At 41.6% G+C, this 15,651-nt stretch overlaps 1 protein-coding gene across 21 annotated transcripts in view; it reads left to right on the top strand.

Annotated features, from left to right (window-relative positions):
• The first annotated feature begins 250 nt into the window (after positions 1-250).
• cast (calpastatin) overlaps positions 251-15,651 on the top strand; it is a 39,179-nt gene continuing 23,778 nt past the window's right edge. For 7 of the 21 annotated variants that reach the window (XM_023325509.1, XM_023325506.1, XM_023325512.1 and 4 more), the window contains exon 1: positions 6,126-6,270. In XM_023325509.1, coding sequence (XP_023181277.1) covers positions 6,199-6,270 — 72 coding nt within the window. In that variant the 5' untranslated portion in view covers positions 6,126-6,198. Of the gene's footprint in view, positions 448-884; positions 1,027-6,124; positions 6,271-13,484; positions 13,683-15,651 lie in introns of those variants that run through there. The other 14 variants (XM_023325514.1, XM_023325508.1, XM_023325504.1 and 11 more) reach the window with 9 other exon arrangements.

Here is a 15,651-nt window from a genome sequence, read left to right as displayed (position 1 = left end):
GTTGTGGTGCCCTCTGGTGGATTTCTGTGGTGCTGCAGGCCACTTTCGTCCTGTATCTACGTGTAGCTGTTTATTGCTCGCATGGCTATTAATATGTATCTTTATTGTTTTTCTGTTTCAGATAACCACACATACACACACACACACACACACACACACACCCACACACACACACATACACCCACACACACACACACACCCACACACACACACACCACCATGCTGAATCATTTTTGGGTTTGCCATCTTCTGTAAGCATTCCTAAAACCCTCATTTTCCACCCCACCAGCGGGAGGGGCAGCTCGGCTTAACTGGGTCCGAACTCACACGGTGACTTCCGAAAGACAAGTCGGGTCGCAAAGGGAGCTGGAGAAGGTTTATCCGTCCTGGTTTGCAAAGATGCCACATAAGAGGAGAAGCCACGGCCATCAGAAAAACACCAAGGAGGTACGTTTGATCTTTGCTTTCATTACTAGCCCTCATAAAGTGCCAAACAATGCAATCTCCACAATGACATACAGGACTTTTTTTTTTTTTTTGTGGCACTTTTGGACCCGATTCATCGTCTGCACCACGCAGGAGACACGAGTGACTGAACGTTTCAAAGCTACTAACAACAAACTTGCTTTTCTGTCCAGAGGCAATGATGACTAAGACTTCTGGAACGCTAATGATAACTATTAAGGATTTTGTCTTTAAATGTTTGCGTTTCCAAAAAAAAAAGAAAAAAGAAATGTACACTGGGTGGAGCAGGTCGGCAAAATGCTGCAAACAGGTCGCTGCGTGTGGCTTTGATAAGGAGCCCGAAATTCCTTCGAAAGTTGTGAAACTTTCTGCATCCATTGAGTCAGAGAAAGGAAGTGTTGCAGAACAGACAGTATGCGGCAAGGTGCAGTCTGCAAGGGAGTGGCACGTCTTTAGGGGAGGCATGACATAAAGCAGGATTTGTTTCTGAGAGCGCAGGAAAAGAAGTGCAGGCTTCAGCTGTGGTCCCTCATGGCGTACGCTGCGTACTGGATGAGTCGTGTAAGTACACCAGCGTTGCTGTCTTTCTCTCTCTCTCTCTGCTGATTTTTCGTCCTCAAACTACATGCAGTGTTGGAGCAGCTTTATTCTGTCACCCAGCATTATTTATACAGGAAGGTGTGTGACTGTTTGAACTGAGATAACCTTCTGAACACTGGATGTTGTTATTACCCAAGTACTGAAGTTATGCAGTTAAGCATAATCTGACATATTTTAAATTAATACTAATGTCATTTTTTCTATTTATTTATTTATTTATTTATTTTTTTTTTGCCATTTTGTTAGCTGTCCACAATGCAAAGTAGCACGAGTAACCCACTGAAACAATAGGTTGAAATGGCTGCATCCTGTTCACTGAATTCAGATTGAACAATAATAATCATTCTGCCTCCAAAACGTTTGTTCTCATAATAACAAGCTGGTGTGTGTGTGTGTGTGTGTGTGTTGGCTTGCGTGTTTCTTCATTCTATCCCTCTGCAGTGTCTTATTATAGCAAGGTACTTATTTCACCTCCTTCTCTCGTCTCATACTCACAACTCATTCATTTGCACCAGATCGAGGAAATATGTTTTATTAATCGTACAAAATTCATGAAACATCGTTCAGAGGTTTTGGGGATGTTTCAGTTTAATTGAGTGAATAAAATAAAATGTACTGCAGTGAAATTGCTAACTACTCAGCTATTAATTTTGTCTGTTATATGGATGTAATCAGTCTACCCTGTCGGTAGGGTAAGGTTTTGGTTTTCTGTGTTATTTTAGTTGAAAGAAATAAGGGTTTTTAATAGATTACCATTGTGCTGTGTTCTCTAGTAATACAATCCAAAAGTGGGAGCAGCAGACAAAGACTGAATTATGAGAAACTCGCTGTGGATTACTGCTTGTTGTTTTATATTAACATGAAAGGGTGTGTGAGTGGGTGTGTGCGTGTGCGTGTGTGTGTTTGTCTCCCTCTGCTGTGTGCAGCCACAGTCAGGTGAGCACGGATTATCCGTCACCTGATGACAAAGACTCTCTCTACAGATTTGGCCAAACTCTCAGGATCCACACAAAGTTATGTTTTGACTCATTTCTCCTCTGGAGACTTTCAAGGCTTTGGAATGCTTTTATTGAGAAAAATCCCATTTTTATTAAGATGTTTTTTTTTGTTCTCTGTGTCTTATAATAAACTTTTCATGTTTTAGGTCAGTTAGGATGACTAAAATTATTTCTATTTGCTAAGACTGATAAGGAGTATTTTTACTACATCCTTATATTCAGATGTTTACACTAAGATTAATTTGCCATTAAATCATTTGTGGAAAACCAGAAGATGATGGGGACGCTTAGGAAGCTTTCTGATTAGCTTAAAGTATTTCGATTAAATAGAGGCACACCTGGTTCTAAACTCTTGAGCAACTCCTGAAAGACACTGCTCCATTGTGTGACATCATGGGAAACACTAGAGACATCAGCCCAGAAAACTAAGTCTGATTCATTCTTATTACAATTTCTAAATACATGGAGTTGCCACAATAATCTGTCCAAACAATGACGTTAAAGAATAGACACTGTGGCATTGTCCAGCCTTTGTATCGTACAGAGAGTAGGCCGTTTTGGGCCTGAACTGGGCAGATCAACCCCAGACCAAAATCAAAAGCCTTTTGAAGAATCTGCCTGAAGTTGATTGTTCACAATCAAACGAGTCCCGCATCAGCAGGTGGGCTGAAAGGCCACCAAGGGAGGAAGAAGCTTTTACTGCGAGAGCAAAACAAAATGGGACAATTACAGTTCGGAAACAGACTCACAGAGAACAGCTGCTTTATAGCGACGCGCTTTCGGACTTCAAAGTCTTTCGCCATAGCGACCACATCGATGATTCAATAAATGGATTAGGTTGCGGCAGTCTCTGTCGGAGAAGCCGTTTTGACGCAAAGCGATGCTGACAGCATGTGATTTTTGGATTTAATGATGGCTGACAGAACAACTTCCTTTTCAGGAGGTAGAGCGACATGTCCTTGTTGACATTTTCACATGAATTCGCTTTAAGGGTGAACGATGAAGACGAGTTTCATAAACTTTTACTAAGTGTGTGCAGTCTTGGATCGAAGAGCAAAATCTGAATTCACATTTATTTTGATGTGAGATTCACTTTCAACGTGCCAACACTCTGATCGTCCTATGATCGCTTTCCAAGTAATCTGATGTGTTTTTATTTTAATTTACTTTTCAAGTTTCCTCTTTTATTTCTAGACCTCTTCTATCTCTGCTTCTTTTTCTTTTTATTCCACACATAAACATTTCAGATAATTAAACAAATGGTATTTTTTTCAGAAATAAATACATAGAACAGTTTTTAAATTCAGTGTTTGTTTTTTAATGCAACCAAGAAAATGATCTTAAACTAACCTGGCCCAATGATAAAAATGTATCACGCCAGTCCCCCTCTGAAATCATGAATTACCTAAAATTAGCCACCGTCTTTTGAAAACGTAGTTCGATTTCAACTGGCCACACCTGATTAATTCAGGATCTGTAGAATCAACGACTGACGACACAAATTGGGTTAAATAATCTGAAAATGCAACGCGTCCTGCTTCAATCTAAAGAAATTCAACAGATGATGAAAAATTATAAATGGACCCATTAAACCTAAATCTAAACCCTAAACCGCTTATTAGGTTTAGGGGCCAATTATTTTTTTCCACATATGCCAGGGTGGGTTTGGAAATCATCATTTGCTTTCTGTGTCTCTTCAGCTCATATCTCTGTCTGATATTAAAGTTTGTTTTGAGGATTTGATTCATGTTGGCATCATAAAACTAGAAAACACAAGAAATGCACAAGGGTGCAAATACTTTTTCACAGCATATGGGAGTGTTGCTCAGTTTGTCAATGTATAAATTACAGCGGGTGAGTCGCAGTGGCTGTTCGGCGGTGTGGCTCTAAATATAAGGAGGAACCCACAGATTAGCAGCAGGGTCCAGTTACATATACCACCATATCCTAAGACACAGCGACGGCATCTTCTAGTTTCTTATTTATACCTCAGTGGCTGTATTTATATTTGTTTACGGCTGCCTGCTGAAAAACTGAAAAAAACAACATTCATTTCAGTGCAGGTGAAACTGTATTCACTGAACTTTCAGATGGAGCTCTGCTGATTTCTATCTAGATAGCTGTTTGGGAGGCTGCAGCGGAAAACATTAATTTCCCACGGTGCACCAGCTTGTTTAGCAAGTGCATTTATCCGCTGTGTGTTACGCAGCCGAAGGCGTCTGACCGGGACCGTGCCAGGGTTTGCTATGTGGAAGAGCCTGTATTGTTCCTCTGTTCCCACATGCTTCACCAATGATCGTTTCCATGAGTGCATCTGAAGTACGTTCTGAGATAAAGGTGCCTGAACACCTTTATTTTGTGACTTTTATAGCTGTAGGGTGTGGAGGAAAAGGGTTTATAAAAGGCACACTTGTGCAACTTGATTCATATTGAGTGTGAACACAGTGAAAAGATGGAAGAGGACTAAACTGATCTCAGGTTTTTTTTTCCTGCTTTAAAAAACTGAGAAAAGTCCAACCATTAATTTGAGTTGAAACGGACTCTTGGACTTGTGTCATTTTGTGTCCAGAGTTCCTTATACCACAGTGGCAAAAAAAAGGGCTGTACAAAGTCTTAACAACATGTGACCAACAATTACGGCGCTGATTTTGTTCAAAATAATTTATTTACCTAATGCTCATTCGACATTTCTATAATAGTGAGGCAATACATTTGCGGCCCTCATATCGGTACATTTATTCTTTAGCTGTAATAAAGTCTTATTATCACAAATAGCTGAGTAGTTTGTTAATAAGGTGATGCAATAAAGAGTTGGTGATGGGATGAGGTCATCTCACATGTTAGTAAAGTTCCTGAAATGCATCCCACTCCCATGTGTGTGTTGCTGTTGTGTGTGGGCAGCAGTGGACGCTCCCTGTTGGTTTTATGTCCCTAATACTGATTAGTTTCCATCAAACCTATTGTGTGTGTTTTGAGAGGGGCAGATTTGCTGCTTATGAGGCCTTAATGATTCACCTGTTGAGACACACAAGCGAGTGCGTTGTTCTAGGCTGGTTGAAACTGGTCGTGAAACCGTTTGGCTGTCAAGAAAATGAACTCGACGTTAGGCTGAGTTGTGCTTCGGAAAGGCTGGAAAAGCCCAAACGGCTCAGTTGTCGGACTGAATCAGTCTCGGTGATTCAATCAAAGGATTTAAAAAAATTTCTTTTTACCTGCGCACCCCACCCATTAACTATTTAAGGGGAGACGTAAAGTTGTGGAGAAACGAAAGCATCTGGGATATGACAGAGATTGCAATTTCTACTCTTGCTCAATTTATAAATTGTAAATGTAACATTAGAGCAGCTAAAAAAAAAACCCACATTTGTTGTGATATATTTATTTATTTTTGCATATAGCAAGAAGGGTAGGGTAAGATTCAGGACTCTCACGCTCTCGCCTTCAATCTTTGCACATCTGTTTATCTGCGTGTTTGCAGAGAAAACACTCCCTACATTCCTAGCTGTCGAAATCACGCTACTCTGCTTTGCTGCACAATCGCAGCACAAAAACTTTTCTTTCCACGGACTTTATTTTTGCTCACTTAAACATCGATTATATCCAGGGTGTAACCTTTATCGCGTCCTGCTTTTATCTTTAAGAGGTAAAACCAGGGTGGTAAAGAATAAGGTCAAAGTTCTCCGCTCAGGCTTTTTCTTCTCTTTGTTTACTCTCCATGGTGATTCAACGAGGGTGTCGGGGAACATAGCACAAGTCTTTTATCCCAGTGTGAACATGTGTTAATGCCATTGGTGTAATAATTGTATCGCATGAAGATATGAAGACTTTTTTTTTCTATGTGCGTATGCCCTTGTGTGTGCGTCCAAACATGATCTGATGCGGCCCCTGGTCAGCTCGCCTCCCCTTATAGCTCAGAGAGAGTTACACCGATTCCTTCTCCGACTTTCTCCAACATCTGATCCCTCTCTGCTCCTTAACCACACCTCCCAGTCGTCCTCCCCTCCCCTCTCTTTTTTCATTCGCTGCTTCCTGCCCGCCTGCTGGGAACATGCTGCAAGCCGACAGATAGGACTCGCAGGCTGACAGACAAACACAATCACACACACACACACACACACAGCCCGGTTGGTCGAACATGGGCCAGATATTCAGCTGGATCCGAGGCCCGCGGGACGCCCAAGCCCTGCAGGATGTGTCTGTGGAGGAGGTCTGTGCCAAATGTGTTTTATTTTATTTTTTTTGTGTGTTTGTGTGCTTATACCATTGTGGTTAATCTAAATGTGTCCACGTGAGGTTTGTTTTGGGACGAAATTTCAAACAGCACATTTCTAATCTAATGAGCTCACAGTGCTGTTATCGCTCTTCGTCTGGTTTGTGCTGCTTGTTGGACAAAAGGACTTATAGGGGAAACTCGAAGTCAACCCGAGTCAGACTTCACTCTCTCTCTCTCTTCAGGAATGTGCGAGGCTCCGGGTTTGCCTCTGAGTTCAGTGTGTGCGTGCATGTGTGGGTGTGTGTGTATGTGCTGCTCAGAGTGAGATATTCAACCAAGACGGAGACGAGGCCTGCAGTGTCCAACAAACATTAAAAACTATCATGAAAATGTAGTAACCATTCTAATGCTGTTAGAAAAAAGGAGTTGGTTGGTTTTGGCTAACGTTTCAAAAAGGGGTTTGATTTCTGTTTCCCACCCTGAAACATATTCCCATGTGCTTATCTAGAGCAGCAGATGAAGCAATCTGACTTGGGTGTGTATCTGCAATAAGCTTAAATGTGTTCGACTTGTAAAACTGCATGCAGGTCAAACCCTGCAGCCTCAGTCTCGTTATCTTTGGGCTCTCAACCTGACAGCCAGGGTGACTGCGTGCTGATATATCCCAGACTCGATGTCACCAGCCTGTTATCAGGGTCGCTCTAGTTTGCTGTTAGGGGATTTTGTTTGCTAATGGATTAGCGGAAGAGGCCCGAGCACAGTGAGCATATCAGTGCTGCGGATGGAAGATATGTGCAGATCTCCTCCACTGAAGTGGATCCAAACAGAAGACAGCAGCCCTGGTCCTGGAGAGCTATTCTCACCTGCAGGTTTTAGATGTACTCCTGATGCTCTGCAGCAATGTGCAAGCTCACGATTAACAAGAACTAGATAATCTGTGTGAAGTTCAGTTCACATGGGTTGGGGCTAAATTGATTCGCATTGATCGGCACCTAATTAACTAAACTGAAATCGCAATCCCACTATGAGCTTTTTTTTGTCGTTCATCTCTGAATGATGCACATGTCAGTCTAATTAGAAGAATATAAACGTACACTAAGGATAATAGACCCATATTATTTACCCAAATGCCCACTTGGTATCTATGTTGTAAATTAATCCAGACAATTTTAAGGAAAGCAAAGACTTGCAAACACTCTGCACTGCCATTTATGTTTTATTTTGTCCTTGTTGTCTTGGAGCGCATGAACTGAAGTATAATTTTTCCAAATTTACAGTAAAGCCGTTTGTCATTTGCAAATACAAGTCAAAATGAAGAGAGAATGTTCACTCTTCATTCTTCAAAATGAAGAGTGAACATTCTCATGCATGAGCAAAAACATGAAGACAGATTTGTGTGTAACGTGTTGTCGTAAAGTCGTGAACTCAGGAAATTGGAAATTCGGCTCAGGAAGTTGGAGTTTGTCTTGTAACCGGTGGGTCAGCGGTTTGAGCCCCTGCTTTGTTTCTGTGGTCTGCAGGACCGTTTAGCTGCCTTTCCACCAGCTAGTGGTGGTCAGAGGCCCAGTTGGTGCCAGTGCATTGCAAGCTTCTTATACGGTCGCTTACCACCTCCAATGGGTGAATGACTGAATGCGGTGTGAAGCTCTTTTTGGGGTTCTCTGAACTCGATGAAGCGCTGTACAAGTATAGGCCATTTACTGACTAAATACAGGGGTGCCCAAAGTGGGTCCTCGAGGGCCCCGGCATCCTGCAGGGTTTAGTTCTCTCCCTGATTTAACGCACCTGGATCCAATGATGGCTCATTAGAAGGCCTAAGAAGAACATTGACATGCTGAAAAGGTTGTTGGTACCACCAGGGAGAGAACTAAAACGTGCAGGATGCCGGCCCTCGAGGACCCACTTCGGGCACCCCTGGACCAAAGTCTCAGTAGTAATAACAAGCAGTGCACATCTGCAGTTATGCACATCTAATAATGTGTGGATGTTAATTGGTTTATTCTGAACAGTGATGCTTTTCTTTGGAATTCACAGCCCAGAAACTGGGTCTAGCCAGTGTTAGCTCTTTTTTATCTAACGTGGGGAACGGGGAGTTTCCAGCTTGTTCTAATCACTTGTGTCCGTCCTGGTTGTAGTGCAGCTGCAGCTTCTCCTGCAGCTGCACTACAGAGGAAAGCACAGAGCTGACAGCGAAGTCAATGCACTTTAGCACAGACACTGCACAGTACCAAAGAGCTGAACGAGAAAGTCAGACAAAGGCTGGTGGGCACAGCAAAGCCTTTTTACAGGTAAAGATTAGCAGATTTGTCCATTAGTTTACCAAATTCTGACGCGACGCCACAGTGTTCACATTTCTGGTTTCTAGAATTCAGTCTCTGCTTGAACGTTATCTTAGCATTTTGATTAGCTCGGTTGTGTGACACTGTTGATAGGAATGCTTCAGATTTTCTCATGAGACCTCATACAAACAGAACCATTTAATTCCATGTAGACTACATCTGTAAGATTTATTCTAGGAAATGACTTTGTTGTTGTTTATTCAGTGTTATTTAACTCAAATAGTTCAGAAAGCATTTGGCTCAGCTAGCTGATTGCTATGCTAATGCTAGTTATGAGGGTAATCAATTGCGTATTAACTTATTCAGCTCATTTTTACCTATCAATTGCTGGCCTTTTGTTGCAGTTGCACTTGCATAAAAATATTTTTATTGGACTAATGTGAAATTAGTTTAAAGTAATATACTTTATTAAAGTATCTATTTAGTAGGAAGGTATAGATCAGACTTTTGAGGCCAACTTGTAGATATTTTTAACTGATTTGAAACAAAATTGTAGTTTGATTAATTTCTGTTCAAGCTGAAGATACTACAAGTTCCTGTCAAAGAGATTTTTACCTTAACCTATTTAGAAAAAGACAGCTGTCTTATAACAGTGAATAAAGCTAAAAAAATATAAAACAGAGCAACTTTAAAGTTTGTTAATCCTTCCTGTTACTTGCTGAAAGTCTAACTCTCTCTCTCTGTCACAGATATCTTGCAAAAAACCAAAACAAACTCTATTATTCCTTTACTGACACTGAAAACAGCTGTCATTGAGTCTCCTCCCCTCTGTAACAGACTCTACACGGAAGAGAGTTTGCAGGCATGTTCACATTTCCAATGACAGGAAGTTCAGTGCAGCCCTGCTGGGTTGGCAGCAGGAACTGGTGTCATGTGCATTTAACTGACATCATATCACACAGTGTCCTTATGCTTACAGTCAAAGGTCACAAACATGACCTGTGAAGCAATCTGTGGCCGCAGGTTCTAAGCAACATCAAAAATACAAATAAAGTAAAAGGAGAAATGGACCAAAAGGAGATGAGAGTCGTCAGTGCTGATGAGATGAATCAGCCTGGAACACGACACTAAACTCGGAGGATGTGTGCGGCTCCAGGAGAGTGAAACACAGTGTTATGATAAACCCAAACACATCCGGTCCTGCCAAAGTCAGCTAAATGTAATCCTTTAATTTCCTTTAAGTTCTTAAGAATTGCTGCCGTTTTTCACGTCTCCATCTTGTGACGTGTCACTGCAACCCTCCAGACTCGTGCTGTCAGATGTCTCCTGTCGCTGTTCGCCTGGCTTGTTCTTGACTGTTGACCCAGTTGTTATATAAGACCCACTGAGGCATACCTGAGAAAACGCCAGAGGTGTCGTCCTTTGGCACCAAACTCTATTTGTTTGTGTGCCATGACGATGTTCGCCACGTGATGTTTGTCCTGAAGAGCAGAGTGGAGAAGTAAAGACCCTGCAGCCTCACGCTTCCTGGACGTGTTGGAGGATAATATGATAGCAATTCCTGATGTTGCAACTTGCAATGAAAATGTAAGTTTCAGTTTGATGTACCGTAATCATTTGGCAAGCGCGATTGTAATCAATCCACAGTTTGGTTTATTTATAGATTGATGCCTATGTATATGAACAATAGTGAATTTAAAAGTATTTGTGTCACTTGAACTTTCAAATTGTGTCATTGCAAGTACACACTTGATTGGGATATCATCTGATTTATAAACACAAAGTAATACGTGATGTGAGATGGAAAGAAAGACAAAATGTTTTTAAAAATGTTTTACAAATAAAAATCTGAAACGTGTGGTGTGCCTTCAGGCCTTAGGAGTGGATAAACTTTGAACACTTTTTGAGGCATGTCTGAAATCTAAAGACGGAAACTTTCACCAATTTGACTTTGCAACATAACTCAAATTAAATCAAATCGAATCAATTTAGTCAGGTTCTGAACCGAAGCCCACTGATCAAAACCATTCTATCTGTATGCTTTAAATACATTGAATATCATTCCACTGAAGTAAATGCATGAAATACGTTGAAGTTGGCTGTGATAATGTGTTGAGAGTAAAAGGCTGAAGCTGATCAACAAGGTTGCAGAGGAGTCTAGTTTTGCTATTACTGTGTTTCTGGCGTGGAAAGAAGAATGAGCTAACAGACCATGGCGAAATATGTGAGCAGCTAAATTTAGTAGCAGTTCATGGACGGGCAGCAGGGCAAAGGACATCTGTGTATGACAGAGAGAGTCTGGGTGACAATGATGTAAATGATGGATGAGTGGAGAAGAGTTACACAGTGACACTATTTCTATTTGTGCTGATGCATTAAATCTGTCCAGTGCCATGCTCTTTCCACCAGACTGACTTTTGATGGATGGGGATATCGACACATTCAGGTCAGCGTTCTACAGAAGTGTGTTACGTGGATTTAAAAAGAAAAAAAAAGATTTGAGCGCAATGGTACATTTCAGGTTTGAACATCACGCACTGTCAGATTGTTGTAATTTAGACCTGACACATTAACAGCAGATCTGAGTTAAAGGATGCTGCACCAAAACTATGTTGTCACCTTCCTAAAACGATGGCCTAAGTCTTTTTTTTTTTTTTTTTTTTGTTAAAAGTGGTTTTGAAAAAAATTGCTTAATCATCAGAAATGAACTAATCAGTCATTCTGATATTTGAATTGGATAGCTTTCGATCAACTCTGATCAGGTGATCAGCAGGTCAAAAAATAAACATAAAATGTGATCATCAAATGCATACAGAATAACTTCTGTCTTTAAAATGTATAAAGTCACTAACCAATAGCATGATGATACTTTCTCTCAGTTGAACAAAAATCTGATAAAACATTTCATTTCATAAATACTCAGGATTACTACTGTATTCCTTGAACACATAATCACACAAGGTCACAATCTTTAAATGTATTCTAATAAATTAAAGACTCACACTTTTCACATTTTGTTTTGGAGGGTGGACTTGCAACATGTATTTGCCTTTTCCTGTTTCTTCAAGTTGAATCACGAATCTAAATGCATCGAACCTCCAAGATAATAGATGAATAGTGCCAACATGTTGACTGACATGTCGACAACATCTTTAAGAAAAAAAAACTAACAGTTTCCAAGTCGCAGTTCTGATAGGTTGACCTCTCCGTACTGCGGTAGGTCACCGCTTGTCAACAAACAAGCGTTACCAGGGTTTACTCCGTTAGAAATGTGGATGCTGTGTGGGTACGTCGCCTCTGTGTCTCACAGACAGGAAAGTTCATAGGTTTTAAGCCCCGGAGAAAAGCACAGAGGCTCTGTTGTGTTTGTAGAGTCAGCAGGGCCAGAGCGGTTGGAAAAGATTTGCTCTGAGAGGGTCCTCAAACGCGTGTGAGCTTCAGATGTCTTTGTGCTCGACAAGTATTTTTAGACAAGTGAGGTCAGAGTCGATCAGGCACAAGACAAAATAGTACAAGGCTATGATTAATATATCACAGTCCTGATTATGGTTTGTTTATGTTCAAGGTGGTAATCTCAAATCTTAATCATCAGGTTGTTCTTTGTAATGTTTGAGCAAGTGTGCTCACATTCTTGTCAGATACGTCTCTGAGAAAAGTCAAGCTGCGTCTGTGAAGACGCCACAGAGGAAAACGTTTTCAAATGATTTAGCATCGAGTCTGTGCAGACCAACACGTGTACCAGCCTCGTGTTCATCCGTAGCAACACAGACACACTGAATACAGATGCTGGACATTTTGCCCATCGTCCAGCAGGATAGGGCTACGCAATGTTACAGGGGGACAAAGAAAGTTGTTGTTGAACACTGCAAAGACAGAATCCTTTCCCCCCAAATCACTGCTGGAGAGTTTCATCATTTCAATCACTGAGATTAGAGTGACACAATATTTTTTTGCAATCAGAAATGATTGTTTGGGCAAAACATTTCTTAGAATACAAAATAGTTATAGTTCATGAAAATGCTGAACTACTTTAAACTAACATGTCTTTAAACACGCAGCCACAAAACGGTTTGTTTATAGCTACAAAGTAGGAGTGGAAAGTAAGGAGCTGGTGGCATCATGCATGTGCAAGCTTTTATTTTCCTCTGAGTGCTGTGAGAGTTTTCAGGCAGAAGAGGGCGCTGTTCAGAAAGCCCAGCCCTTCTTTACAAGTTTGAAACACTTCCCATGTTGATAAGGAGTAAGTTATCTGCGCACTGAGCTATCAGCTTGTGAATGCTGTTGCGGCTCAGACCGCGAGAGTCCGCAAAGAGAAGAGGGATCACTCTGCCTCGTTTTTCGAAAACCTTATATAAGTTTTGGCTTCTGTCCAGGAGCTTGTTTTTTTTTCTTTCCTCCACCCAGGATCTGCTTCTGCAGCACATCTGACCACCTTTACTTTTTTTTTATGTTCTCTGCTCTTTGATAAAACCCTCCCCCTGTTCTCTTACATATATTTTTCCTCTCTCCTCTCTGCTCAGACACATACTGACACACTCAGTCTTTGTTGGTGAAATCTGCTGGATTCCTAAGCAGTGAGTGTATGGGACACACCCAGGCTGCCAAGCAGGACTGCTTCAGCACATCCACGTTTGCCTCATCACTGCTTCAACCTTCACGCCTTCTTCCGCTTTAACGCTTCAAGTAGAAGCCATCACACTGGCTTTTTTTTTTTTTTTAATACAAAATCAAACTGTAACGTTTCTCCCTGCCCCAGACATTTTTTCTGGGTTAAGCTGGTTCACTCAGTTTTGTCATGCAGGGAGCAGCCAGTGGGTGGGTCACTGTGTGTCCAACCATCCAATCCGACTGAGCCGGCTCTGCTGGCTGCGGCGGAGAAAAGAGGTGGAGTTTTTTTTTTACTGGTTTTTTTAGGAGGGGCGGAGCAGCAAGTTTTGTGTCACTGGGCGTGTGTTTGCCTGTGTGTTTGTGCGTGTTTATGTGTTTGCATGTGTGTGTGCATGGGCTGTCTCCTTGACATATACTGCAAGCTAAAGTGCTTCCAGAGCAACTGAAGCAGCGGAAGTGGAGCAATCTTGACAGAATCTCCAGCAAACTAAAGGATACACACAAAGAGTCAGATCTATGGTATGTATCACTAACTTTCTGCGTGGCTGGCTGTCGGTCTGTAAAGGCTTCCTGTAAGACTGATGCCTGTCAGATTGTCCTGATAGCTGTTGTCGAGGCTCACACCACAACATTTGACAGCGATCGTACATGATGTAGCGATCAGCTTGGTTCAGCTGGTTTCTGCGCGTCAGGTTAGACAAAAAAAAGATTTTTGGGAAGAGTCAAGGCGAGGTTACCTTGCTGCTGGCGCTGTCATGTCTCAGGTAACACTAAAAATTGGATAAAAAAATAACAAAAGGGAACGGGAAAACTATTCTGTTCTTATCAAATACTTATGAGTGCATCCATATCCTCATCAATATAAGTTTGTCAAATCTGACAAAAGGGGTTTGTATATGCTCCTAGGTTGTTGTTCTGGTCTCACATAGGTGCTACTTTTGATACCTGAGCAAAAATTGTCCTGTGTGGAAAACGGCAAGTGGTTCAGTCGTAAAACGTCGGGTAGTTTTGATTAAAATTGACATGTAACATAAAGACATTTTACATATTTCTTCCACTTTCTCCATTGTGTGTTTCATGGTGAGTTGCCCTCTTCACACTTGGGCCTCTTTTATTTTTCTTTTCCTAACTTTTAACCTGCCTTCACACATCTGAAAAACGTCAGTAGCCGTCTTGCTGTATTTCATCTTTTACTTAAATCCAGATTAAGATGGAAAACTGGGCATAAAACAGAAAATGTGACGTAAACACAAGAGGCTTTCCGGAGTTTCTCCAGGCTTATATTCCCGTCGACAATGGCAAGTATCACATCAGCTCCGAGAGTCTTGTACGGCAGGTTTTTTAAGTTGCTGCATCACTCCTGAGTTTAGTCATCTGTCTGCTCGCTCATGTAAGCTTCTCTAGAGTGAGAATATTCCCCTTCGTTCACCTTAGTTCAAGCTGAAGTTCACAGGAGGGAAAGGTCTCGTTCCTTCTCTGAGCTTACATCACTCCCTCTGTTTAGGGGATCCACATCATCACAAGCTGCCACTGCTATTTAAAAGCAGAGTTAGCAGCTAGCCGAGGAGTCGATTTCAGCCCCGTTTGTAGTGCCGGGTGGGGCAAAGCATTAGTCATCAACTTTCATAGGAGGGCCGAGCTTCTGTGACTGAAGTTGGGTGAGGTATCCATGTCACGCTGCCTGTTCACAAATGACACAAAATGTGACGCGAAGCCGTACCCCGGTTACTAATATTTGTGTAGCTGTTTCTGTGCAGGAATGAATGACGGGCAGACCTCAAGCGTGTCGCTTCCTGTGCGTGTTGAAGACTGCAGGTTTCATGAAGCGCCCTCTTTTCCTGCTCTCTGGTCACGTGATGACTCTGCCAAATTTACCACTCCACTCAGCTTCTGTTGCACCGAGTAGTTCTGTTTGTTTGACCTCCAAATCGAAGCAGAATTATTTTTGATTTCCATGCTTTTTTTTTTCTCCTCTTTAATGGTTTGTGCATTAAGAGTTTCTAGCTGAAGTGCATCAATCATATTAACATAGTGTACATCAAGTAGTTGATTTAGGTCACGTTTTCACTTTTAGCTCAATATTATTTTAAGGTTGCACAATGCTGCTCTGCTGCTGGCTCATAATTTAAGCTTAAAGTCGGGTTCGTGAAAAACCTTCGCTGTAAAAGAGGCGATGGAGGTCGATCTGGTTGTTTGCTTGAATCGGTGATCTGTGGTGTTTCAGTGAGAGGATTCCTGATGTTGTTTTGAGGATCACCCAGGAAGAAGTGGTGACATGTGGCAGTGTGGGAGGAACTAAACTTTTAAGAAGAAGTTCAGTTCTTCTGAAGTGAAGATCTAAATTGTAGCCTGGAGAGCGAGGCCGGAGATGACCTGTGAGGGAGATCTGAGTTTATTATGCCATCAGCTGCTCTCAATGTAAATTTGCATTATTAAAAAAATGCGTGAAATACTGGATGTCACACATGCAACCTGGAATTTGTCGTCT

The sequence above is a fragment of the Xiphophorus maculatus genome, chromosome 20 (genome assembly GCF_002775205.1).
Source record: "Xiphophorus maculatus strain JP 163 A chromosome 20, X_maculatus-5.0-male, whole genome shotgun sequence".
Classification (NCBI taxonomy): domain Eukaryota; kingdom Metazoa; phylum Chordata; class Actinopteri; order Cyprinodontiformes; family Poeciliidae; genus Xiphophorus; species Xiphophorus maculatus.
The sequence above is the reverse complement of the archived record's forward strand: the minus strand, read 5'-3'. Positions and strand labels throughout refer to the sequence as shown.